Below are 26,891 nucleotides of genomic sequence, written 5' to 3'. Positions count from 1 at the left end.
GCTGCACTGAAGGGGTTTAGAGTAGATGGCTCTTGCAGTCCCTTCCAACTCTACCATTCTATAATCAGAGAATTGTAGATTTGGAATGGAATCTTTCGCCCAACATAGGACTTAGGGTTGCCATATGTCTGGAGTTAGGCTAAAGGTAAAGTAAAGGGACCCCTGACCGTTAGGTCCAGTTGCAGAGCAAGATTAGACCACAGTGCTACCAGCATGGTGGAATTAGGCTAAAAGGTAAAGGGACCCTTGACCATTAGGTCCAGTCACGGACGACTCTGGGGTTGCGGCGCTCATCTCATTTTATTGGCCGAGGGAGCCGGCGTACAGCTTCCGGGTCATGTGGCCAGCATGACTAAGCCGCTTCTGGCGAACCAGAGCAATGCATGGAAACGCTGTTTACCTTCCCGCCGGAGTGGTACCTATTTATCTACTTGCACTTGGACGTGCTTTCAAACTGCTAGGCTGGCAGGAACAGGGACCGAGCAACGGGAGCTCACCCCATCTTGGGGATTTGAACCGCTGACCTTCCGATTGGCAAGCCCTAGGCTCTGTGGTTTAACCCACAGCGCCACCTGTTCTGTTAGGCTGAAATAAATTGTAATAAAATGCCCTCCAACCATCCTACCCTGTCCTGTATTTTTGCCCGAACAAAGGAAAGCCAAGCAAGACATTTGACACCAGCTTGGCGTCAGGAATTGCCTGGAACGAGGCATGCAAGGCACCATCTGACCATCTTAGGGGCTCCAGTCCGGATTTGTGTAATGTTTACTCCTTAGCCTTTTCTTCCCCCTTAGAGTCATGCAGGCAACTGCATGGTGTTGGGGGTTGCGCTTTTGGCGACTGTTTACTTACTTTCTGCTGGGATCCTTCCTGAAAGTTTTGGCAATGGTTTTTGAAATGCTGTTGATTTGTGCTTTTCGCATGTTGGTGGCGGCGGTGGGAATGGGTTGATGATTTTTAGGAACTGTTCAGGTAACTGTGCATGTGTGTTTGAAAGCTGCTGTGTGCTGCTGCAGCAGCACAAGAACGAGCAAGGCCTTTGCATCCTGTCAGAAACTCATCATAGTTGAACAGCCCAATGTGACTGACTGGGTAAGCTGCTCCGGGTTGCAGAACTGTGGCTAGGGAGGGGTCCCCAAACTAAGGCCCGGAGGGCCGGATAAGGCCCGAAGGACTCGTTTATCCGGCCTGCGGTGACCCCCGCCACCCGCTGCCACCGCCCACTTTTACCGGCGCTGTGCCGCGCCGCTGCTGACTTCCAGGTCAGAGGAGCACCGGAAATAGCTTGTGCACATGCGCAAGTGTTATTTGCATATGCACAAGTGTTATTTCCGGTGCACATCCGGGTCGGAGGAGGCCCGTACATGTGTGCACAAGCTATTTCTGGTGCTCCTCCAACCCGGAAGTGCGCCGGAGATAGGGTGCGCGCACGCATATGAGCACACGCTCCCCCACCCTCTGGCCCGCCGCACGATCAGCGCTGGAGACACCGGCCCAAGGCGCGGTAAGTTTGCTGACCCCTGGGCTAGGGAGTGTTCGCCAAGGAGAAAGATGAAGGCCTGAAGAGGTGGACTGGGATTTGCTTGAAGCTGTTACCGTACTAGCTTGGGTTAAGAAATATCACATTAGTGGAATTGAGGGATAGGGCCATTTTACGGAGGTCCCCACAGCTTCGGAAATCCTTTCCCACTGAACTCTGCCAACCACCCAAATGTGCTGGTCTTCAAATGGACCTCAATCCATTTAAATATATATATATATATATATATATATATATATATATATATATATATATATATATATATAATTAGTTTTCTAATAATCAAAGTGCCAATCAACTTCCAATTAATACATTTTAATTAAAGTGGCTCCCTGCATGGTGGTTTGGGTGCATTTCCGATCTTATATCACTGCGTTCCATGACCTTCATTAATGTCAGTTACATTTCAGTTATAATAACAATCCCTCAGTCAACAGCTACATAATTAATTATTTCCATTCATGATGTTACATTATATAAATTTATAAAGCTTCAAGTGAGGAACTCAAACTATTATCTTTATTCTGCTATGCGTGTGAAAACTGATGTCCATGGAGATTCCTTCTCTCCATATATGATATTGTCTCTTTCACTTCCCAGGTGTTGTTTTCTCCCATCGTGGCTTTGGGCAGAACTGAATCTCAAAGTTTCTCAGAGGTCTTATCTCTCCATCCCTTGCTTCGATGTCTCGGAACAGGTGACAGTCTGCTAGAAACCATTCTGTCTCACTGGTAAAACATGTCGCAGATCTTCGCCATTTCCCCCTCAGCCTTGGAAAAGGTGGACAGTTTTCGAACGTGCTGAAGATTTAATACAGTGGTACCTCTGGATGCAAACGGGATCCAAATCACATTCTCCATTCCAAATCACAGAATCTCTGCAGCGTTCTTATCACAGCCGCCATATTCTTTTCCTTCCAGCAAGAGATTTGTGGCCCAATTAAATTTTATCTTAGAGTACCTTCCGTCAGTAGAACACACAAATATAAGATTCCATGATTCTAATACGATTTTTATTTTAACCTGTATGAATGCTCCTCCCCATGTGAGTTCGCTGGTGCGAGGTAAGGGTGTTCATGTGGCTGAATCTCGTTCCGCACACCAAGCATTTGTACGGCTTTTCTCCGGTATGGATCCGGTAGTGCCTCGTGAGGCTTGCAGTAACGCTGAAGCTCTTTCCACACTCGGAGCACCGATATGGCTTCTCGCCCGTGTGGATTCTCTGGTGTCTTGTGCGGGTTGTGCTCTCGGCGAAGCTCCTTCCGCATTCCAAGCACGTGTACGGCTTCTCCCCAGTGTGGATTCTCTGGTGCGACGTCAAGCTTATGTTCGTACTGAAGCTCTTGCCGCACTCGGAGCATCGGTAGGGCTTCTCGCCGGTGTGGGTCCTCTGATGGGAGATCAGGTTCGTTCGTTGGCTGAAGCGCTTTCCGCACTCCGAGCACGTGTATGGCTTCTCCCCGGTATGGATCCTGTAGTGCCTTCTCAGGGTTGTGCTCAGAGTGAAGCTCTTGCCACACTCCGCACACACATATGGTTTCTCCCTCGTGTGGATCCTGTGGTGTCTCACTAGGCTTGTGCTCTCGGTGAAACTCTTCCCACACTCGGCACATCTATACAGTTTCTCCCCTGTGTGGATTCTCTGATGTGCTCTAATGCCCGCTTTGCCAGTTGCGCCATCTTCACGCAGCGGAATATTATTCCTTTTGCTTGCTTGGCAACGCTCTTCATGCACTCGGATTTCTGAGCAGTCACAGCTCTGGAAATCAACAAGCTTCCTCTTTGTTTCAGTTTTCCTGCTCTGCTGCTCACACGCTTCTCTGTTTCCTCTCCCACCCCCTGGAGGAACAGAAAGAGAAAACTGGTAAGAAATGGATCTTTCAAATCAGGAAAGAAACCCTACTAACTGTGGTATTCATTAAACAGTAAGGTGTTGGTTTTCAAGAAGCTTTTACTGTTTAAAGTGGTACAATACTTCTCGTAGACAGTGGCGGAGCTTCATGCTCCAGCACTGGGGGGCGGAAAGCAGGTGGGAGCAGGGCTGATGCGTGTCCCGGGGGTGTGGCATGCCACCCACGGGGCGTGGCGCATGTCCTGGGGGCGTGGTGCACCGCCTGCGGGGCGTGGCACCCAGCGTGGGCGGGGAGGCAGCCGCGATGGCACCCCACCAGGATCACGCTGCCGGGGGCACTACGCTCCCCCCGCACTCCTCTTCCTCCGCCAGTGCTTGTAGTGTAAAGTGCAGACGGGCCCTCACTCCGTACAGTGGTACCTTGGTTCTCAAATGCCTTGGTACTCAAACAACTTGGAACCCAAACACTGCAAACCCAGAAGTAAGTGTTCCTGTTTGCGAACTTTTTTCGGAAGCCGAACGTGCTCCTTTTTGAGTGTTATGCTGAGGTCTGTCTGTTTTTGCTATTTATTTTGTGTTTTTGTTTTTGTGGCTCTTTTGTTTTTGTGACTGTGTGGAACCCAGTTCAGCTACTGATTGACTGATTGTGTGACTGCAATACATTGTTTATTGCTTTTATTTTATGGAACAATGGTCTCGTTAGATAGTAAAATTCATGTTAAATTGCTGTTTTAGGGGTTGTTTTAAAAAGTCTGGAACAGATTAATCCATTTTGCATTACTTTCTATGGGAAAGCGTGCCTTGGTTTTGGAACACTTTGGTTTTGGAACAGACTTCCAGAACGGATTAAGTTTGAGAACCAAGGTACCACTGTATTAGCAACTAAGCTTACAGTCTAGGCCATAAGATGTGCAGAAGGCAAAGAGGGTTGCTTACTCATGGAGACCAGATTCCCATAATTCTCCTCCATGACCTCCCTATGCAGACATTTTTGGTCTGGATCCAGCAGAGCCCACTCCTCCTCTGTGAAATCCACGGCCACTTCTTCAAATGTCACCACACCCTGAAAGGAGAGAAGGAAAATATTTTCTTCCCATGGGCAATGTTAAGAATCCAGCAATGAAGTTAAAAAAGGTGGAGGTACCTAAAATTTCCCCTGTAAGATCTAAGGTGCATTCAAAAAACTTCCAAGTAGACAGTCTCTGAAAGCATCACAAAGGATGCCCAGTCTTTGCTGCCACCCCCCTCGGCCAATCTCTGCCATCGGTCAGGGATTATTTGGCTGTGATTCCTGCATTGCATGGGTTTGGACTTTCTATGAATGTGTCCCTGAAAGCAATTCTTCTCGTACCTGATCCATGGACTGCACATCAACTGCTTTAGCTCTATCCCAAAGAGGGGAAGAACCAGAATGAGGCTCCAAGATCATTTCACCACCTGAGAGGAAAAAGAAAAAAAGCAGACAGGTTCTGCAGACATCTGATCCCGTTAGCTGCCTGGGCTCATTCAAGAAGTTGCCAAGAAGTTGATAAGGCTCATTACTGAGTTATTTGAAGTTTGACAGCTTGCTCCCCCTCCCAGGCTGAGAGAAAGATGGGGAAAAGTGGAAACTTATTGGGACAGTGTGACTTTTGTAGCTGTAAAACAATGGAGATTTTCTGAAACAGCAATGGGACACCCAAGGCATGCAGGAGAACAACAACAATTGACAAAAGATAGACATAATAAATTACAAGGATGGGAAGAAATATTACAGGCACACAGGAAGGAGGGAGTTTGAATGCTTCATCTGTAGGTGCAGAAATTATTCAATGCGTCAGTACGAATGGAAGTCGTTAAAACTGCAGGTGCGATATAAGGGGTTGGTACGCTGTGGGTTAAACCACAGAGCCTAGGACTTGCCGATCAGAAGGTCGGCGGTTCGAATCTCCGCGATGGGGTGAGCTCCCCTTGCTCGGTCCCTGCTCCTGCCAACCTAGCAGTTCGAAAGCACGTCAAAGTGCAAGTAGATAAATAGGTACCGCTCTGGCGGGAAGGTAAACGGCGTTTCCGTGCGCTGCTCTGGTTCGCCAGAAGCGGCTTAGTCATGCTGGCCACATGACCCGGAAGCTGTACACAGGCTCCCTCGGCCAATAAAGCGAGATGAGTGCCGCAACCCCAGAGTCAGTCATGACTGGACCTAATGGTCAGGGGTCCCTTTATCTTTACCTGGAATGGAGCGTGAATGAAATTTATAAGACTTTGGAACACAGACAGAAAGGGAAACATCAAACCATTAATTCTAGCACGCAGAGGGCCACCTAAATTGTATAATTTGGCATCTCAATGATTGGTATTTTTAATTGTATTATAATTTGGCATTGTTATAATGAGGCTGTTATTGGATTGGATTGTTGTAAATGAGAACTAGTAAAAATTATTATCAAAAAAACAACAAATGTGTGGTACATGAAGAGGTGCTCTCATTTATCCATCCCGAATGTCTATCACAAGCTGGAAAAAAGGGAGGACCCGGCAGTGGCTAACACCGTCAAGGGACAGATCAGGCTGAAATTGACCCCTATTAATCCTTACCTGGGGGGGAGGCGTCTCCATCACCCTCTTCCACAACCCACCTGAGCCACGACCTCTGTGTGGCATCCAGGGGAGCCTTCTTGGTCTTGGGGACCAGTTTGGACTCTCCCACCTCCTAAAACAGCAGGCAGAAAAAGGGAAAGAGGAGTGAGGCAAAGAATGTGAGGTTTGCAAAGGGACGAAAAAGAAACTTTTACAAGTGCTGGGTATTTCAAGATTGCACTCGTGTCTTGTTATGTAAGACACGGATAACCATAGAATAGAATCATAGAATCCTAGAGTTGGAAGAGACCACAAGGGCCATCGAGTCCAACCCCCTGCCAAGCAGGAAACACCATCAGAGCACTCCTGACATATGGTTGTCAAGCCTCTGCTTAAAGACCTCCAAAGAAGGAGACTCCACCACACTCCTTGGCAGCAAATTCCACTGTCAAACAGCTCTTACTGTCAGGAAGTTCTTCCTAATGTTTAGGTGGAATCTTCTTTCTTGTAGTTTGGATCCATTGCTCCGTGTTCTCTGGAGCAGCAGAAAACAACCTTTCTCCCTCCTCTATGTGACATCCTTTAATATATTTGAACATGGCTATCATATCACCACTTAACCTCCTCTTCTCCAGGCTAAACATGCCCAGCTCCCTTAGCCGTTCCTCATAAGGCATCGTTTCCAGGCCTTTGACCATTTTGGTTGCCCTCCAACCAGGTAGGGCCTGGGTGGTGGCAGCGAGAAATAAAGTGGTGGCACAGGGATCAATAGACGGTGAAATGTCCGGGGACCCTGTGTGATCACCACAGTAAAGTGGAGACAGTGGCGGGATTCGATAAGCCTAAGAGCCTGTGAGGGGAAGCAATACGCCTGGAGAGGGAAAAGTAGTCTCAACAGCCCCCTCCATTTACAGCCCCATGGAGATATGGAGCTCAGCCCCTCCAATCTTGAGGGGGTCGAGGAGACCTGGCAGCAAGTCAGTCTCCTGACCCAGCACAGCCTGGTGGGATGTTGCCCTGGGCAATGCAGCGTCATGAGCGGCCACACAGACCAGTGCAGCCTGGCAGGCAAATGTCTCATCGGGAGAAGGCCTGGGCAGCTTCCTCCCGACGCAGCAATCGTCACACATGCAATACACATGCTGCTGTTGCTTCTCCGGGGCACCTGGTTAGCCACTGTCTAGGACTCGTTCGCCTCGTGTGGTCCTCTCCCTACCTGAGCAGTAGGTCTAGCAGCCATTTCCGACGCGCCGTAAAGAGATGTTTTCAAGAGCATCAGTGACGTCGTCTCGTTCTCTGTGAGATGGTGGTGGGAAGAAACATTGAAATTGTTGTGAAGCACCCTGAGATCTACAGGTGAAAGGTAGTATACAAATTTAATAATTTTTAAAAATTGTGCATTAATGAACTCTGCATAAGGCTGGATACAATACAGTGGTATCTTGGGTTACAGACGCTTCAGGTTACAGACTCTGCTAGCTCAGAAATAGTACCTCGGGTTAAGAACTTTGCTTCAGGATGAGAACAGAAATCGTGCTCCAGGGGAGCGGCGGCAACAGGAGGCCCCATTAGCTAAAGTGGTGCTTCAGGTTAAGAAGAGTTTCAGGTTAAGAACGGACCTCCAGAACGAATTAAGTACTTAACCCGAGGTACCACGGTATAAATAAAGGCATACCTTGGGTTGCAGCTGCTTCAGGTTGTGTTTTTTCAGGTTACAGACCGCCGAAACCCGGAAGTACGAGAACGGGTTACTTCTGGGTTTCAGCGGTCGTGCATGCGCAAAAGCGCTAAATCGCGCTTTGTGCATGCGCAGAAGCACGAATCACAACCCGAGCGTGCGCTGACGCACAGACGCGGGTTGCGAACGCTTCGGGTTGTGAACGTGCACCCCGCACGGATCATGTTCGCAACCCGAGAGCCCACTGTAATATAAATATAAATAATATAAAAATAAAATTATTATTTATATCCTGCCTATCTGCCCGGGTTTCCCCAGCCACTCTGGGTGGCTCCCAACAAAATATTAAAAACACGAAAAAACACCAGAAACTTCCCTAAGCAGCGTGGTGCTCATAATGCCAAGGTTGCAGGTTTGATCCACGTACGGGACACCTGCATATTCCTGCATCGCAGGGGGTTAGACTAGATGACCCTCGGGTCCCTTGCAACTCTATGACCCCCCTGCAAAAACACACAGCGGGGGGGGGGGTGAGTCAGCGAAGCATATAAACAGCTCATTACAAACCATTTCCACAAACTCACAGAGCTTGATTTGCCATTCTTAATAATGATGGTGTTTTCTCCTCCCTCCAATTCTTTGCTGTGGAAATGGCGAAATTGACAGCAATCATTAGAGGCCATTCAAATCAGAGAATAATTTAAGAGTGGGATGGAGTGAAGGAATACATGAAAAAAAATAAGGTTCCGGAACTGGAATATTAATAGATAATGTGTAAAACGTGCAGGGGTAAGGAAGGAAATAATAAAAGAATCAATTGAATAACTATTAAATTACAACAACATAACAAGATGGAAGAAGTAAAAAATACTGAGATCACACATGGGTGAAGGGGAGTGGGAGGGTATAGGGGAATTTATAAAAAATTCTAATATAATATTTCTAATTGCGTTGCATTTATAATATTTCTAATTGCGTTGCAAAGGGAAGTCTATGGCAATTAGGTATATTTTAATTTAGTCAGCTATATAATAGGCTTACATTAAGAAACGAATATGGATTTTGAATTTGAAGTTTGTAATTCTTTTTCGGTTTTGGAATAAAGTGTTGCTGTTTTTTTAAAAAAGGTAAATTGGAAAAAATAAAATAAATAAAATAAAATAAAATAAAATAAAAACAGCTCATTACGTTCTAGGCGCCCACAAAAGGAGAGACCCAGTGGTCTTGGAGCTGTTCATGTAGGAATTTCTCCTGGGAACGTGTAGAATCGTAGAATTATAGAACTGGAAGGGCCCCAGTCATCTAGTCCAACCCCCTTGCAATGAAGGAAACACAACTTCTCACAATTCCAACAACTTAGGAAGAAAGGAATCCTCTCTTACCCAGCAAAACGCCCCGACTTCGAATCTCCTGGGCGACGCCAACAGAGAGCAGCTTCTGACAGGGATTGTGTGGGGCGTTCTCCAACTCGGAGGAACCAGCGGCGACCCCCAGGAGTGGGCCTTGCACCTGAAACAGAAGCAAGGATCCCATGGAGGCAACAGGTTAAGAGGAACAATCCATGCGGGGGGGGGGGGGGGGAGTCGTCGTCAAGAAAGGAACCGAAAACGAAAACAGCCAGTATCACAATGCCGTCATACAGCTCTATGGTATGATTGCATTTGGAATTCTGTGGATAGTTCTGGTCGCCTCGCCTAGGAAAGGGTACTGTTGAGTTGGAAGTGGTTCAGAAAAGGATCAAGATGATGGGGGCAACACTCCCCCCCATGGGGAAAGGTGGCAGATTCTAGAGCTTTTTAGTTTAGCAACAAGGTAAGTAAGGGGCAACATGGTATATGTTTATAAAATTATGCAATGGCATGGAGAAACTAATAATAATAATAATAAATTCCCTCCCCAGCCGAAGCCAGGCTCAGAGCGACTAACAACAGTAATAATAACACAGTTTACATAACATCATAATCATTTAATTGAAACACATTCTTAAATTAATTCATTCTAAAATCAATTCAGAGTCAAATTAATGGCAGCCATTGGGCTAGAGTTCGATGAGGATTACAAAAGGAAGGGGTCAGACTATGCCTTGGCTAAAGGCCTGGTGGAACAGCTCTGTCTTGCAGGCCCTGCGGAAAGATGTCAAGTCCTGCAGGGCCCTAGTCTCTTGTGACAGAGTGTTCCACCAGATCGGAGCCACCGCTGAAAAAGTCCTGGCTCTGATTGAGGCCAGCCTAACCTCTCTGTGGCTTGGGACCTCCAAGTTTTTGTTTGAAGACCGTAAGGTCCTCCGTGGGACATACCAGGAGAGGCGGTCCCGTAGGTACGAGGGTCCTAGGTCGTATAGGGCTTTAAAATGGGAAGGGAACGTTTATCTCTCCCTCTCTCATAACACTAGAAGTCGTGGGCACCCCAGGAAACTGAATGTTGGAAGATTCAGGACAGATGAAACGAAGGACTTTGTCACACAGTATGAAGCTAAACTACGAAGGAGCGTCTCCACCCCCATCGTTCAGTTGGGCATGTTGGAATATAATCTTCTTGCATGCATTTTCCAACTCTCCAAACTACTTGGATGAAAATACTCTCACCTGTTTCTCCTCTTCCTGCTTCTTCCCCTCCTCCTGGCTCAGGAGGAAGCCTTCTGCCAGGGCCACCGCCTGCGAACTGGTCTCTGCTCTGCACTCCCGGACCCAGTTCTCCATCTCCGGGGGAAGGACAGCCAGGAACTGCTCCAGGATCACCAGGTCCAGCATCTGGGCCTTGGTGAGCCTTTCCGGCTTCAGCCACTGGCGGCAAAGGCCATGGAGCTGGCTGCAAACTTCTCGGGGCCCCTCGGCCTCCTGGTAGCAGAATTCCCTGAACCGCTGGCGCCAAAGGTCTGAGCTGGTATCTGCCTTATCCGGGATCTTCTGCACAGTCCCTTCCCAGCATCTCCCACTGCATGCAGACTGCATGGGGTGAGGGTCTTTTTCTGCTTGCTCTCCTGCCCGGCTTGGCACTTCCATTGTGGAACTGAAGGAAGAGGCAATGTCTCAATCCTACAAGGGCATTTCCTGCTGCCAATCTGATCTTCTGCAGGAAAGAAAGCAACCCCCCCCCCAAAGAATCAGGGAAGGCCACTGACCAGCTGATTTTGCACCGTTCCCTTCCCCTAGAAGCATTTACCTAACGCTCTCTTCTCACCACAGGGACACGGGTGGCGCTCTGGTGTAAACCACAGAACCTAGGACTTGCCGACCTTGGCACTTTGAATCTCCGCAACGGGGTGAGCTCCTCCTGCCCACCTAGCAATTTGAAAGCATGTGCGCTGCTCTGGTTCACCAGAAGCGGCTTAGTCATGCTGGCCACATGACCCGGAAGCTGTATGCTGGCTCCCTTGGCCAATAAAGCGAGATGAGCGCCGCAACCTAATGGTCAGAAGACATCTGAAGGCAACCCTGTTTAGGGAAGTTTTCAATGTTTGATGCTTTAACATGTTTTTAATATTCTGTTGGGAGCTGCCCAGAGTGGCTGGGGAAACCTGGCCAGTTGGGCGGGGTATGAATAAATCATCATCATCATCATCATCGCTTCATTCTAAGGTCCCGGGGCAGGTTACAACATTAAAGCACAATACTGAGAACAGTTTTAAAGCCAGGCCCCTGAGGTTAGACCATACCATGTCAAAACGCACGCAGGGTCCAGGAACTCTGTGCATTCACAGAGGAGCCACAGAATGACGGGAATTGCGTTCCCTAGGAAACCTACACCTGGGGAGTGGAGTTTGGATGGTGGTGGGATCCTCCTGCCCTCTCCACAATCCCCCCCCCCCGTTCTCTGGGAGCATCAAGAGCCTTTCAGGGGCTTCTGTGGACTAGCTGCATGCAAAACTCCAGAACCATAAAATAAAAAAAATATTTAAATACCAGTTGCATGGGGAGGGGAGGACAAACTGCTAGCTCCTGACCAGGACAGTCCTCCCGCTCCCCCCCCCCCCGACTGGCAGCGGCTCTCCCCCTGCCCCGCACATAGCTGGGCCTTCGCTCAGTCTTGCCCCCCTCCCCAAACTTTTAGCAGGAAGGGAATCCTGGGAACCTTATTGCGTTCTGTGCAGCCGTGGCTCGCCCCCCCCCAACTGCATGCATGCAATTGCGTGCGTACACCCACCCATGCATGGACCCCCCCCATCACGTCTCCTTACCTCTCAGCAAAAACCTCCTCCCGCCACCGTCCCAAAATTGGAGGAGGAAGTGGCTCCCCGACCCGCAGACAGGGGCCTCTCTAGGAATGCAAAACTAGCCAGCCTCTCTCTGTCTTTCTGCATATTTTTTTTTAATGGCCACCAGGAGTCGCCGTGGGGGTTGGAGAGGTTTCGGGGAAGGTGGGGCTTTGCATTGCATTGCAACCCTCCCTCTTCAAGACAGGCTGCCTCCTCCCACAGGGTTGTTGTTTTCGCCTTTACGCACCGTTATGTTCCCGGGTTTTTGAATTCTGGTGCTGGAGGAAACTCTTGAGAGTCCCATGGACTGCAAGAAGATCAGACCTCTCCATTCTGAAGGAAATCAGCCCTGAGTGCTCCCTGGAAGGACAGATCCTGAAGCTGAGGTTCCAATACTTTGGCCACCTCATGAGAAGAGAAGACTCCCTGGAAAGATTGAGGGCACAAGGAGAAGGGGACAACAGAGGATGAGATGGCTGGACAGTGTTCTCGAAGCTACCAGCATGAGTTTGACCAAACTGCAGGAGGCAGCGGAAGACAGAAGTGCCTGGCGTGCTCTGGTCCATGGGGTTACGAAGAGTCGGACACGACTAAATGACTAAACAACAACATGTTCCCGGGAGCCACGCAATGGGGGAGATGTAGGTGCAAATGGCAAATGGCCTTCAATGCTCCTGTGCTTGGAGTGCTGTTCCGTTTGGGAACATGGATTCCCCCCCCCCCAAAATCCAGAAGGGGGTCATAGAAAAACAAGCAAGATTTCTGGGTTGCCAGAGCCCCCCTTCTCATGCAGGGGAAGCCCCTAATTCACTGAGGGTTGAGAACCATCGTCTACCCTCACCTAGGCCCATTTCCCAAGATGTGGCTGCTTCTGACCGTCTCTAGGAGCTGCAGGTGTGAGCCATAGGAGCCAACTCCCAGGGGGCTTTGGCCCCCCAGTGAAATATTTGAGGGGGGCAGCCCTCCCAGCAAGCTAATGGGCTTTGCCATTCAAATGGTATGCACTGTGTCATGTGATCAATATTTTGTTCAAGTTGGCATCCCTGGAGAGAGAGCTGAGTGCTGGCATGATGTGCCCCTTGCCCATCAGATGTCAAGGAAATAAACAAAGACCTGACTTTTAGAAGACATCTGAAGGCAGCCCTGTGGAGGGAAGTTTTAAATGTGTGATCCTTTATTATACTTTTGTCGGAAGCCACCCAGAGTGGCTGGGAAAACCCAGGCTGTTGGGGTGGGTACAAATTTTATCATCATCATTATCATAATAATCATATTTTGGTTGCCCTTTTGTGAACGTTTTCCAACTCTCCTCTGCCCCATGGAAGGCAAGGTCAACTAGTTTCATGTCTCATCCACCCACACCCAATAACAATTATTATTATTATTAATATTATTTATACTGCGCCCATCTGGCTGGGTTTCCCCAGCCACTCTGGGCGGCTCCCAAAGGTAAAGGTAAAGGACGCCTGACAGTTAAGTCCAGTCGCAAACGACTCTGGGGTTGCGGCGCTCATCTCACTTTACTGGCCGAAGGAGGCGGTGTTCGTCTGCAGACAGTTTTTACAGGTTATGTGGCCAGCAACCAGAGCAGGCGAAACCAGAGCAGTGCATGGAAATGCCGTTTACCTTCCCGCCGGAGTGGTACCTATTTATCTACTTGCACTTTGACGTGCTTTCGAACTGCTAGATTGGCAGGAGCAGGGACTGAGCAATGGGAGCTCACCCCGCTGCAGGGATTCGAACCACAGACCTTCCTATCGGCAAGCCCTAGGCTCATTTGTTTAGCAGCTCCCAACAGAATTTTAAAAACACAATAAAACATCAAACATTAAAAACTTCCCTAAACAGGACTGTCTTCAGATGCCTTCCCAAAGTCAGATAGTTGTTTATTCCCTTGACATCTGATGGGAGGGCGTTCCACAGGGAGGGCGCCACCACCGAGAAGGCCCTCAGTCTGGTTCCCTGTAACCTCACTTCTCGCAGGGAGGGAACCGCCAGAAGGCCCTCGGAGCTGGACCTCAGTGTCCAGGCTGAATGATGGGGGTGGAGACGCTCCTTCAGGTATACTGGACTGAGGCTGCTTAAGGCTTCAAAGTTCAGCACCAACACTTTGAATTGTGCTTCGGCAGCTGCTCCCAGTCACCAGTCCAGCTGCCGCATTCTGGATTAGTTGTAGTTTCCAAGTCACCTTCAAAGGTAGAGCGCATTGCGGTAGTCCAAACATGTCTCTCCCTTATGGGTCTCTACTGGCACAACAAGCACTGTGACCTTTGAATAGCTCGACTTCATTCCCAAAGGCACAGTTCTCCACTGTCTCCCAAGAGAGATGAATGCAGACCAGTAATAAACATGTTAGTTTTTGACTTGCCACAAGACTCCTTGTTATAGATGTATGAAGGTTATCTAGCCCGCGGTGAGGGATAACTGAGCACATTGGGCAAAGGCCAAAAAGATGTTATTGACACTCCCAACTCCCTTCAGCCTTTGTTACCAAAGTCGCTTTAAAAATGCAGACAGAGCCCAGAGAGGAATTCTGATTAACACTGTACTGAGTCAAACTGAGCAAAAACAGCATATCATTTGAGGAGAAAGAACAAGGGAAGTTTTGTCTTTTTTAGGTCAGGCCTTGTACATAGGAGGAAGACATTCAACCAAACACAGAAAGGGAAAACTGCCTCAGACTATACAGCCAGTGTCTCTGACTTGATATAAGATACAGCAGAATTGTAGCTAGGGTCAGAAAATGAATGTCATTCTTGATATCTGTTTCCCAAAGTGTTCATAATTAATAAATGCATATGACTCATACAAAAAGTTAATAACTACACAACCAATCAGAGAATGTGTTACCTCAGTGAAGATCATGCAATACTATCTGGTCTCTAAGCAGCAGCACCACCCCTCTTAGCTAATGTACTAACATTAGCAGAATTAACCCTTACGTGGCAAACTGTATGATCCCTGCTGCTGCACTGCCAATACCCCTGACCTGACTGGGGTGGGGAGGGGAGATGTACTTCAGCAACGTCTTGGGGGGACGGGACAGGACAAAGTTAAATTACAGAGAGCAAAGCGAACACAACATTGCTAACAAAATATTTGTAAAATATCCAAGACAAATTACAGCCACCACAAATACTGCTCTACTTTACATGAGAAGAATTGGGAGATCAGAATTCTATGGCAGAACACATGTGTTGCGAACATAATCGTAGAGTTTGAGGTGTTGGGGTGGGGGCTTCGTAAGCTGTCTAAACCCAGCCCCCTTTCTTGAGGCAAGACATCTTGAGCCAGGGCACCCCCAAAAATATTGGGTGAACTGGACTTTGCTGGCAGGCCTCAGGTCCAATCTTCCATGTACTAGATAGCAGGGCTGGGTAATTCTCCAGAGCCGTTCCAAAGGAGACTATGAAAGGTGAGACTTTGGAGCTGTGAACCACGCTCCTACGCCCACAAAGGGGCATCATTGCAGACACCAGCCCCGTAGCCTTTGGCCTCCCAGCCTAACAACTCCATTGACTTCCAAGCATTTTGCCATCTGCCATCTGCTGTCCTTCAGACCAACTAAATCTGTGTATGTGGAGAAGCCAGCCTTAAATCTCTTAGCCACCAGCAGGCCTGCCCTTCTAGAAGTTGCCTACTCCATTTCTAATAATACCCTGTCCTGCGTTAGTAAGACCTACATCTCTTCAAGTGTGGCAGCAGCTACCCTTGGGAACTCCCTGCCTATTGATATGAAGCAGGACACTTCACTGTACACCGCCCAGAGTGACTAGGGAAACCCAGCCAGATGGGCAGGATATAAATAAGACAATTATTATTATTATTACTCTTTTTGGTGCCTCCTAAAAATGTTTCTGTTTAGGCAAGTTTATAAAGCTGATGCGGGTTTTAATCTGTTTTTGGTCTATTGCTATTTTTTAGAAAGCTTAGAATCATAGCTGTCAATCGTCCCTTATTTGGCGGGAAAGTCCCTTATCCCAGCGCTGTGTCTCGCTGCTATCCCTTATTGATGATGTCCCTTAAATTTCCCGGGTTTCAAAGGAAGCAGCTCCTCTCCCTCCCTCCCTGCCAGCCAGGGAGGAGGGAGGCTCCAACTGTGGTGCTTGGCTGCGTTGCTCACCCAATAAGGAGTCTAAGAACGACTGGGGGGTGGCGCTTGCATGCCTTGTGCCGATCAAATTGGCCGCGTTGCCTGGTGACTCGCCTTTGCTCAGCGCTTCCCAGCGGAGAGGTGACGGTGGTTTTCCTTGCTGCATCCCCTTTGCCGGGTTGCTGCGCTGTGGGAACCACCGCTTGAGGCTTCGTTTGGCTGCTGGCTGGGCTTTCTGCCTTTGGCTCGGAGGGGCTCAGAAGTTGAAGATACCTGTGCTCTGAAAATCCCTTATTTTGGCTGCTGGTCCCTTATTTTCAAATCTGTAAGCTGACAGCTATGCTTAGAATTATAGTTGTTAATTTTTCTTAAGTGATAATTTTAATGTTTTATCTTCTTTTTCTTAAAAAACAACAACAAACAACTCCTAGGCTTTTTACAAAGCGATGTATAAATGGTACAACAAAGAAAAGAAAAAGAAAACTACATGTCTAAGCTACATGTCCCCATTACAACCATGTGGAAGCGATTCCTGCAACTTGACCGTGGTGTGGTTGGTGAAGAAGCTGCTTCACCTTTGTTGGCCTTGGGCTGACCCTCCAACCAGTCTCACTGGTGGTGTGCCCAGATCTTTGTGTTTTGAGAGTGAGGAATTCTCTCCATCCACAGTTAATAAATTCATAGAATCATAGTTCTTCTGTAGAGTTGGAAGGGATCCGAATGGTCATCTGTTCCAATCCCCTGCAATTCATAACATTCCATCCTGTTCTGGGGCAACCCAGTCCAATGGGCGGGATACAAATAATAAAGTTGTTGTTGTTGTTGTTGTTGACCTCTTCATACTGACCTGTCACAATATCCGTTGTTCTCTCAAAACCCTGCAGCCAAGCTCCTGGTTCCAGTCAAGCAGGAACCACTGTCATGCCATGACAACGTCACATTAAAGGATTCATGGCATTGCAGAGAACGAGTTCCAATATCATAGCTAGAAAACAGTTAATTCCTGAATGATACATCTCTCCCTCTCTTTCTGATTAAAGGCTACTTGTAAGTATTCATCTATCCCTCTGGTGGCTTGGCTAGAATATTTACTAGGAGGACAGATTTATTTGATAAAATGGACCGGGGGGAAAGCATAACAAAACAAAAGTCATTCAGATTTTTCTACATTTTCACCAAGCTTAGTTTTCTCCCCTTCATGGATTCTCTCTTAAAACCAGAGAAGCTCTACTCTGCTTGTAATACATTGCCTCCGTGTGAATCACTGGAGAGGAAAGTCACCCTCATATCTTTCTCATGTGCCTTCCGCATCCCAAAGATGTTTCTGTCCTCAGGATGCCCTCCCTTTGTGCACTCTCTGATGTCTAATAAGGTTTATCTTCTGGATGAAACTCTTCCCACACTCTGGGCATTCGTAGGGTTTCTCCCCCGTGTGGATTCTCTGATGGTAAGTGAAGTTGGTGAGTTGGCTGAAGCCCTTCCCACACTCGGCACATTTGTACGGCTTCTCTCCGGTGTGGATTCTCTGATGGGCACTAAGGCTTGAGCCGTCGCTGAACCTCTTCCCGCACTCCGAGCACCGATATGGTTTCTCCCCTGTATGTACCCTCCGATGCCTCGCAAGGTTTATCTTCTGGCTGAAGGTCTTCTTGCACTCAGAGCACTCGTACGGTTTCTCCCCTGTGTGGATTCTCCGATGTTCGTTAAGGTTTGAGCAATGGCTGAAGCTTTTCCCGCACTCGGGGCATTGGTGTGGTTTCCCTCTAGAGTGAAGTCTCTGGTGGTACGCAAAGCTGGTGGTCTGGCTGAAGCTCTTCCCACACTCGGGGCATTTGTAAGGTTTCTCCCCCGTGTGGATTCTCTGATGGTCATTGAGGCTTGAGCTGTGGCTGAAGCTCTTGCCACACTCGGGGCATTTGTAGGGTTTCTCGTTTGCGTGTGCTCTTTGATGCCTGGTGAGATTTATCTTCTGACGGAAGCTATTCCCACATTCGGAGCATGTGTACGGTTTCTCCCCCGTGTGGATTCTCTGATGTATTTTCAGGGTTGTGCTCTGACTGAAGCTCTTCCCACACGCCGAGCACTCATGGGGTTTATCCCTCGTGTGGACTCTCTGATGTCGCGTAAGGTTCATCTTCTGGCTGAAGCTCTTCCCGCACTCAGAGCATTTAAACGGCTTCTCTCCCGTGTGGATCCGTTGGTGCCGAGTCAGGTTTGTGCTCCGGTTGAAGCTCTTCCCACACTCCGAGCATATCAAGAGCGTCTCCCCTTTCTGGATCATCTGATCTGTGCTAAAGATAGACGGCTTTGAACACAGAGTCTTTCCTTTTTCTGTTTTGTGATACACTTGTAGGAGTGGGATTTCTTGGGAACAGACAGAATTCATCTTCCCTGGCTGTTCTGATCCAGCTTTCCTTCTCCCTTGCCTTTCCTGCCCACCATCTGCAGGAATAAAGAAAGATAATCAGAGATAATCAGAGACTCAGATTGTCAAGTAGCTATTGGGCAATTTACACTACAGCTGTCTTTTTGTAAGGCGTTTCAGATTTTGCATTTTGTGCCTCAAGATCATGGGTGGGCAGACTAAGGCCTGGGGACTGGATCTGGCCCAATCACCTTCTAAATCCAGCCCGCAGACGGTCCGGGAATCATTTACATGAATAGAATGTGTGCTTTTATTTAAAATGCATCTCTGGGTTATTTGTGGGGCATAGAAACTCGTTCATTATTTTTTCCGAAATATAGTCCGGCCCCCCACAAGGACTGAGGGACAGTGGACCGGCCCCCTGCTGAAAAAAATTTGCTGACCCCTGCTCAAGATACTCCTGACGAGGAGATCAATAATAATAATGAAAAACTGCAAGGAAATGGCCAAAACTGTCATGACTAATTTCTTTAAGGGCAGAAACTGGAAAGTGCTAGAAAGTGCTGGAAGAGTCTGGAAGCTTCCAGCAGGTTAATTTCTGATACAAATATTGTTTTGACTATGTCAAGGTCATGCCGAGCCAGGAAAGATCAATTCCTATGCTCTCTCTCACACACACTTTGCTTGTACATTGTAACAAAGGTGTTTGTTTTTTTTCCTCAGTAAAGTTTTCCCTTTTACTGTGGATCTTCTGACTCTGCATGGTTCTTTTTGTTTACTGCAAGACACCTTGCAGTTCTTCCAGATTGAGAGAGGATGCAACGATGCCTCGCTGTTAAAAAAATTTTTTAAAAACAACTCACAGAAATTAGGTGGGTCCTAAAAACACACGGGGCGCGGGTGGCGCTGTGGTTTAAACCACAGAGCCTAGGACTTGCCGATTAGAAGGTCGGTGGTTCGAATTCCTGTGACAGGGTGAGCTCCCATTGCTCGGTCCCTGCTCCTGCCAACCTAGCAGTTTGAAAGCACGTCAAAGTGCAAGTAGATAAATAGGTACCGCTCCGGCGGGAAGGTAAACGGTGTTTCCGTGCGCTGCTCTGGTTCACCAGAAGTGGCTTAGTCATGCTGGCCACGTCTGCTCCCTCGGCCAATAAAGCGAGGTGAGCGCCGCAACCCCAGAGTCGGCCACAACTGGACCTAATGGTCAGGGGTCCCATTTACCTTTTAAAAACACACACCTCTAGTGTCAAAAGCCAAGGCAAAGAGGCCTTCTCTGGGAGCTGTATAATGAAGGTGCCTGACACACCTTTGCGTGCAAGAAGTCCCACAGCTTAGGGGGCCACACCACCTTCGAGTGTGGAGGAACTACCAAGTGGGTCCCCTCTGGTGGTCTCAGCACCCAAGAGGGTCTTTAGGGAAGGACGTGGTCTCTCCTGTATTTGCAACCTGAATTGTTTAGTGCAGGCATGTCCAACAGGTAGATCATGATCTACCGGTAGATCACTGGATGCCTGTGGTAGATCACCAGTAGATCAGTGTCTCCCCCCAAAGAAGCTCAACAACTTTGGCTCCCCTATAAAAGCTCAACATTTTAGCCCTGTACCCCCCCCAAAACTGTGCTTTCCCTCTTTCGTAAAAAAACCCCCTGAACCCCTAAAGAAGGGATAGATCACTGCAAGTTTTAAACTCTGTGAGTAGATCGCAGTCAATTGGGAGTTGGCCACCCCTGGTTTAGGGCTTACAAACACGAGGACCTTCAACTAGACCCAGAAAAGAACTGGTCACGAATACAGCTGTTTCAAAACAGGGGTTATATGAGCTCTGCAGGTAGGGTAAAGGACCCTTAGACAGCTGAGTCCAGTCGAAGGCAACTATGGGGTTGCAGTGCTCCTCTCACTTCAGGCCAAGGGAGCCGGTATTTGTCCACAGAAAGCTTTCCGGGTCATGTGGCCAGCATGACTAAACTGCTTCTGGCGCAACAGGGCGCTGTGACGGAAACCAGAGTGCACGGAAATGCTGTTTACCTTCCCACCACAGCCGTACCTATTTATCTACTTGCGCTCGTGTGCTTTCAAACTGCTAGCTTGGCAGGAGCTGGGACAGAGCAACGGGAGCTCACCCCGTCGTGGATTTGAACCGACCTTCTGATCAGCAAGCCCAAGAGGCTTAGTGGTTTAGACCGCAGCGCCACCCGCTCCCCTAAGATCTGTGGGTAACCCCAGCCAGTAATCTGGCTGCTGCATTTGGGGCCCAGTGAAATCTCTGAGTCGTCTTCATTGCATTGCAATAATCCAATTGGGAAGTAATGGGGTACTGTGGTCAGCTGCGCAAGTATCTTAATTTAAAATAAAAATAGAGCATGCTGCTGTTGTTCTGCTCAAACAGTGCAATGAATAAAACAGGAAAAGAGTGGCTGAAATCCCTCCTTTCTGTGTCTGTCTGCCAGGGGAGAGCAGTGAGCCTTACACAGAGAGTTCAGAGTCCCATAATTCTCCTCCATGACTTCCCTGTGCAGAGCTCTCTGGGCCGGATCCAGCAGAGCCCACTCCTCCTCCGTGAAAAACACAGCCACCTCCTCAAAGGTCACCGGGCCCTGAAAGACAAAGGAAACAGGTTGTCCTACTGGATAACACAAGAATTCATGGGGGAAAGACAGTAAAAGGTGGAGGAGAGGTTCTCCTGCAGGATCTGGAGGTTGGTCAGTGGTAGTCAAAAGTCTTCTGAACAGGCAGTTTTCAAGAGCATAAGAAGAACGTGCTGGATCAGGCCAAGGGCCCATAAAGCCCAGCATCCTGTTCTCGCAGTGGCCAACTAGGTGCCTCAAACAATGGGGTAGGAGAGCTGAAAACAATGCCAAACTACTTCACATCTAGCAACCAATGTGCCCTTTTGGTTTCAGATGGGTAAAGGTAAAGGGACCCCTGACCATTAGGTTCAGTCGTGGCCGACTCTGGGGTTGCGGCGCTCATCTCGCTTTATTGGCCAAGGGAGCCAGCATACAGCTTCCGGGTCATGTGGCCAGCATGACTAAGCCGCTTCTGGGGAACCAGAGCAGCGCACAGAAACGCCGTTTACCTTCCCGCCGGAGCGGTACCTATTTATCTACTTGCACTTTGACGTGCTTTCAAACTGCTAAGTCAGCAGGAGCAGGGACCAAGCAATGAGAGCTCACTCCATCGTGGGGATTCGAACCGCCGACCTTATGATCGGCAAGTCCTAGGCTCTGTGGTTTAACCCACAGCGCCACCTGCGATGGGTAGACGAGTCTAAAAAGCCCTGAACACAAGTTTTCATGGCCCTCCAGCGGCTGCAGTGGCGCATTGTCCAGAAGTTATGTATTCAGCGTTAACTCTGGGAGAGTGTACTCGATTCTGACCCAACTTAGCCTCCTGGCATATATTGTGCTCATGTCTATGCGCAGTACCTGGGAACGCAACCTCAGCATAAGTGGGGCGGTTGCCTGTAAATGGAATTAAACAAATCTCTGCAATGATGACCTGATCCGGTGGAGAGTGTGCCACTTCCATTTCCACTCGGGCAGGAAGAGAATGAAGTCCTTTTGCCATCCCAACACCTGGGGAAGAGAAAGGATGTGAGGATGCGGCGCTTGTCCTTTTCTTCTAGAAAATACATAAATTTGGCACTTCAGTTTGTGGGCTGAAGTAAAATCTGTCTCCACGTTTGCTTTGGGCCTAGTTCAAGATGGCTGCTTTAGATTTCGGGCCTTGCGCCTCCAGGCCTCTGGAATCAGTAGCTAGCCAAAATCAGGCCCCCAGCATCATGGGGCTGGATCCAAAATGCTGATCCTACTTAGAGGAAGGAAATGCATCCGAGTATGGCCACATTCACAATATGCATCGAGAGTGGCATTACACCACTTTAAACAGCTTCCCGCAAAGGGTTCTGGGAACTGTAGCTGAAGGGTGCTGTGAGTTGCTAGGACGCTCTCACGGCACTACAATTCCCGGAGTACCCTGTATAGACGGATGGAATGTTAAACCACTCTGGGAATTGTAGCTCCGTGACCGGAAGGGGGATTCTCTGAACCAATCTCAGCACCGTACTGAACTACAGTTCCCATAATTCTTTGAGGGAAGCCATGACTGTGCAAAGTGGTATCACAGCACTTTAAATGTTAGGATGTGATTGTGCCCTTAGGCGGGTCCATGAACTTCAATGGGTCTACTCTGAGTAGACCCAATACAAGTCCATGGTGTCGAGGTTCTGCATCCTGAAGACTATTTTGTTGTGGTTTAAGAAGGGTTTCCCTGAGGAGTGACCCTCCTGGTCATGTATGGACATTAACTGTAAGCCTGTAAGAACAGCTTCTCAATAGTTTTTGTGTATTTAATTTCACCTTCTACTTGGCTCTGATGGGCTCAGGCTGGGAAACGGTTTATTAACGTTTAAAATAAAATATGTGAACCCAAAGTCCCCAAAAAATAAGAGCGGGGGGGGGGGGGGTCTGATTTTGATCCATGAAATGAAATGCTACATGTATTTTTTTTAAAAACAACCTTTTATTCATTTTTAATTTATGAGATTTATATAACCGTCATCCACCGAAAGAGCATTTTTCAAAATTACTGTTTATCAAATTTGTATTAACACCCTTCATCCGTAGATATCGGAGGGGGGTGGTTTGCAGCATTAAAAAAAAGGACAAAAACACAAAATACAGAGAGAATAATAGAATCGTAGGGATGGAAGGGACCGCAAAGGTCATCTAGCCAAACCCGCAGCCATGCAGCCGCCTCACCTAACTCCCTCCCCAATCCCACCCCTCTGGCCAACTTGCAATATGTCCCCTTGATTCTTACCTCTGTCAACCTTCTGCTGGGTCCCCCCTAACACTGACCTCAGTCCAGTGTCCGATGGGGTTTCTGCTACCCCAGAGAAATCTGCCATGGCTGCTATGGCTGAAGTCTTCTCCACCTGAAATGGAACCCCAGGCAGAAAAGATACAGGTGAGGAGCTTTGCTTCTAAGACTCCTTGAATCCCTGGACATTTCTAAATCTTTGTGGTTGTCTGTCCGTCTCTGAGCCCAATTCCAAGTGCTGGCTTGGGACCTATAAAGCGTGGGGACCCCAATCTCTCCTGGAATGCCTCCCCCATACCAGACCCTTCAATCCCCTGCTACTTGCAACCACCAAGATTTAACCCTCTCACCTGCTTCTCCTCTACCTGCTTCTTTCCCTCCGCTTGGCTCAGGATGAGACCTTCCACCAGGGCCACCGCCTGCGAACTGGTCTCGGCTCTGCACTCCCTGACCCAGTTCTCCATCTCCGGGGGGAGGACAGCCAGGAACTGCTCCAGGACCACCAGGTCCAGCATCTGGGCCTTCGTGTGCCTTTCCGGCCTGAGCCACAGACGGTAAAAGTGATGGAGGCGGCTGCAGACCTCTCTGGGACTCTCGGCTTCCTGGTAGCAAAACTCCTTGAAGTGCAGGCGTTGAGCATCCAGGTGGGCATTTTCCCCACCTAGGGCCTTCTGCCCTGTTTTCTCCCACAATGCCCCACTGCTTCCAGCCTGGGTGGCCCGAGGGTCCTTCCCTGACGCCTCGTTGCCCGGGGAGATTCCTGGCACCTCCATTTTCTTTCTGTGCTCAGAAAGGGCCCTCAAATACCTTCATGCACGAAAGGTTCTTTTCATTCCCAAGGCAAGGAGGATGCAAGGGGGTTACTGGCTGGCTTTACAAGGCGGTCTGTTCCAAACTGCTTTCTCTGGGAAATACTTCACAGGCGAAAGGCTTGAGCTGCTACCTGAAAGGGGGGGAAAACAAGGAAAACACCAAGAGTTCAGAAAGAGCCATGGAATCATAATACAGTGGTGCCTCGGGTTACAGACGCTTCAGGTTACAGATGCTTCAGGTTACAGGCTCCGCTAACCCAGAAATAGTACCTCGGGTTAAGAACTTTGCTTCAGGATGAGAACAGAAATCGTGCTCTGGCAGCGCGGCAGCAGCAGGAGGCCCCATGAGCTAAAGTGGTGCTTCAGATTAAGAACAGTTTCAGGTTAAGAACAGACCTCCAGAACGAATTAAGTTCTTTACCAGAGGTACCACTGTAATCATAATCATAATTTATTTATACTGCACCCATCTGGCTGGGTTTTCCCAGCCACTCTGGGTGGCTCCTAACAGAATATTAAAAATGGAATAAAAATCAAACATTAATAACTTCGCTAAACAGGGCTGCCTTCAGATGTCTTCTAAAAGTCAGATACAGTGGTACCTCGGGTTAAGAACTTAATTCGTTCTGGAGGTCTGTTCTTAACCTGAAACTGTTCTTAACCTGAGGTACCACTTTAGCTAATGGGGCCTCCTGCTGCTGCTGCCGCCACAAAATTCTTAACCTGAAGCACTATTTCTGGGTTAGCGGAGTCTGTAACCTGAAGCGTCTGCAACCTGAAGCGTCTGTAACCCGAAGTACCACTGTAGTTGTTTATTTCCTTGACATCTGATGGGAGGGCGTTCCACAGGGCAGGTGCCACCACCAAGAAGGCCCTCTGCCTGTGTCCTCCTCAGTTAGAAATATTCCCTTGTTGTTATTGTCTGATGTAGCTGTTAATAGCTAAAATTTGACAAGGATGGCAAGAAATGAACACAAGAGGGTTCCTGACCAAAGGGGTCTAATTTAGTCCAGCATTCTGTTCTCACACAGTCCAACCAAAGGGAAGATCTTAGGCAGGATTCAAGCACCAAACCTGAAAGAACTAAATGGGGAATCAGGAAAGGTTGGACTGAAGGCAGCGAAGGCTAAAGTAATGGTTGAAGAAGAGAATGATACATAAAATTAGAAAATAACGAAACAGAGCAAGTCAAAGGATACGTCAATTTAGGACAAAGAACAGGGAAGAGAAAATCAACCAGAGGAGGAATAAAACAATTGGGGGAGTCCTTTGCAAAAACTCAGATCATGACGAAAAGAAAAACAACAACACCTCATTAGACTTGAAAGCTGAAGTGTCCAATGCATGCATATAATCTATTTATCAGTCATTAATTTATTTCAGCAGCAAGGCCACACGGGTGCAGAAAGCAAACAGCAGAAGAACCATGGAGAGAACTCGAAGAGGCGTCTATCCGAAGACAGATGTGAGATGCAGAAGAGGAAAGACTATTTCTTTAAGACATCCGGCCTGATGAGGAGTCCTGTGTAACTCCAAAGCTCTGCAAAGTCGAAGGAGGGCGTTGTTTCCCTGGACCTGGTTCCACCAGTCTGCTCTCCCTGCCAGAGCGCAGGCCTGACACACTATAGACAGCAACCCATTTATCCTGAGCCCAGAGCACCAGGGTGCATTGAACTCAGAATTGCCCACACTGACTGGCAGCAGCGACTCTCCTGGGTTTCAGACTCAGGGCTCCCTCCCCCCAGCCCTACCTAGAAAGGTCACCAGGGATTGAACGTGGGAACCTTCTGCACGCCAAGCAGGCGATCTCCCCCACTTCAGCCAGGGCCCCCCTTCCTTATGACGCCAGCACTGCAGAGGGTTAGACTGGATGACCCCGCGAGGTCCCTTCCAACGCTGCAAGTCTGTGATCCTAATTGCATCGCAAGGACCAAGCGGCTCAGCAGTACATATGTGGTGGAGGTGTGAGGAAATTAAGAAATTTTGGATAGTAGTACACGAAGAACTAATGAAGATGTTGAAAATATCAATAACAAAGAAACCAGAGTCATATCTCCTTGGATTGATAGATGATGAGATACCCCCCCGGGGGGGGGGAAGAATTTTTCTATATGCAAGTACAGCTGTTAGAATAGTGATTGCTGATAGGTGGAAGTCACAAACTATACCCACAAAGGAGGAATGGATTTGTAAACTAAATGTATATTTAATTTTGGCAAAATTAACTGCTATAATAAGAAATCAGTCGAATCAAAAATTTAAAAAAGGAGTGGAAATGTTTTGATAAATATATGGCAAAATCTTGCTCAAAAAAAGATATGCTAATATGCCTAGATTAAAATGTGAAGTACTGGATGGAAGAAAAATTGGTAAGGAAAGATAATAAGAATATGTAGATGATTTGAGAAGGTTGTAGAATGCAAAGGTTACTGTAAATTGTATAATGTGGGGGAAATCGAGTGGGGGCGGAGGGAAGTGGGAGGAAGGAGAAAAGAATAATATGATGGATGGAGGAAATAGAAATGTAAATGTATGGGGAGGAAATGGTCTTGGCTTTGGTACATCTGTATTGTAATGTAATATGTGAAAACCGTCTTTGGGCTCCGAAAGAGGGGATCTCTCCTCGTCTCTTTGATCAAAAAAGCCCCAGATGCGTTTTGCAGCCGCGGCGGACCTTAGCTAGGCGTGGGGGTGGCAGCAGGCAGAGAAAGAGGGGGCCGGACTTCTGCATGCAAGATTCCTGGGATGCACCCCCCCTCCTCCCATCCAGACCCCCCACCACAAGACCTCCACCCCACACTCACCCAGGAGCGCAAACCCTCCTCACTTTCCCAAACGATGCCTGGGAGTGGAGGGGGTGCGAGCAGGAAGTGATCTGCAGAGGGAGATCCCTTCAAGGGGGGGGGGCTTCAACCCCGCCCCCCCAAAGTTGCAAGGGAAGGAGCAGAAGGAGAGCCCCGCGCCAGAGAGCAGCGGCGCCC

The 26,891-nt window shown here is 48.3% G+C and overlaps 2 protein-coding genes across 6 annotated transcripts; both read right to left on the bottom strand.

Annotated features, from left to right (window-relative positions):
• Positions 1-1,839: 1,839 nt before the first annotated feature.
• On the bottom strand, positions 1,840-11,892 carry LOC308469592 (zinc finger protein with KRAB and SCAN domains 1-like). Of its 4 annotated transcripts, none has more exons than XM_080992276.1 (8): positions 11,803-11,892; positions 10,211-10,845; positions 9,008-9,134; positions 7,164-7,297; positions 5,966-6,080; positions 4,743-4,828; positions 4,328-4,454; positions 1,840-3,378 (listed from the first exon to the last, which is right to left on the bottom strand). In XM_080992276.1, the coding sequence occupies exons 2-8, from the start codon at positions 10,625-10,627 to the stop codon at positions 2,558-2,560; spliced, it is 1,827 nt and encodes a 608-aa protein (XP_080848402.1). In that variant the 5' UTR covers positions 10,628-10,845; positions 11,803-11,892; the 3' UTR covers positions 1,840-2,557. The 4 variants fall into 4 exon arrangements, with proteins under 4 accessions (XP_080848402.1, XP_080848405.1, XP_080848404.1 ...); XM_080992279.1 differs by having other exon boundaries at positions 7,164-7,243; XM_080992278.1 differs by having other exon boundaries at positions 10,211-10,694; positions 11,803-11,827.
• A 2,459-nt stretch (positions 11,893-14,351) lies between these two features.
• Positions 14,352-26,816, bottom strand: LOC308469582 (uncharacterized protein). 2 transcript variants are annotated; one of them, XM_080992255.1, is made up of 6 exons: positions 26,704-26,816; positions 23,449-24,037; positions 23,099-23,213; positions 21,776-21,852; positions 20,745-20,871; positions 14,352-18,355 (listed from the first exon to the last, which is right to left on the bottom strand). In XM_080992255.1, exons 2-6 carry the CDS (start codon positions 23,869-23,871, stop codon positions 17,244-17,246), a joined length of 1,854 nt encoding a protein of 617 aa, XP_080848381.1. In that variant the 5' UTR covers positions 23,872-24,037; positions 26,704-26,816; the 3' UTR covers positions 14,352-17,243. The 2 variants fall into 2 exon arrangements, with proteins under 2 accessions (XP_080848381.1, XP_080848382.1); XM_080992256.1 differs by having other exon boundaries at positions 23,449-24,041; positions 26,715-26,816.
• Between the last annotated feature and the right edge of the window lie 75 nt (positions 26,817-26,891).

This window comes from Podarcis pityusensis (genome assembly GCF_964106645.2).
Source record: "Podarcis pityusensis genome assembly, chromosome: 2".
Classification (NCBI taxonomy): domain Eukaryota; kingdom Metazoa; phylum Chordata; class Lepidosauria; order Squamata; family Lacertidae; genus Podarcis; species Podarcis pityusensis.
This window is presented reverse-complemented; position numbering and strand designations above follow the sequence as displayed.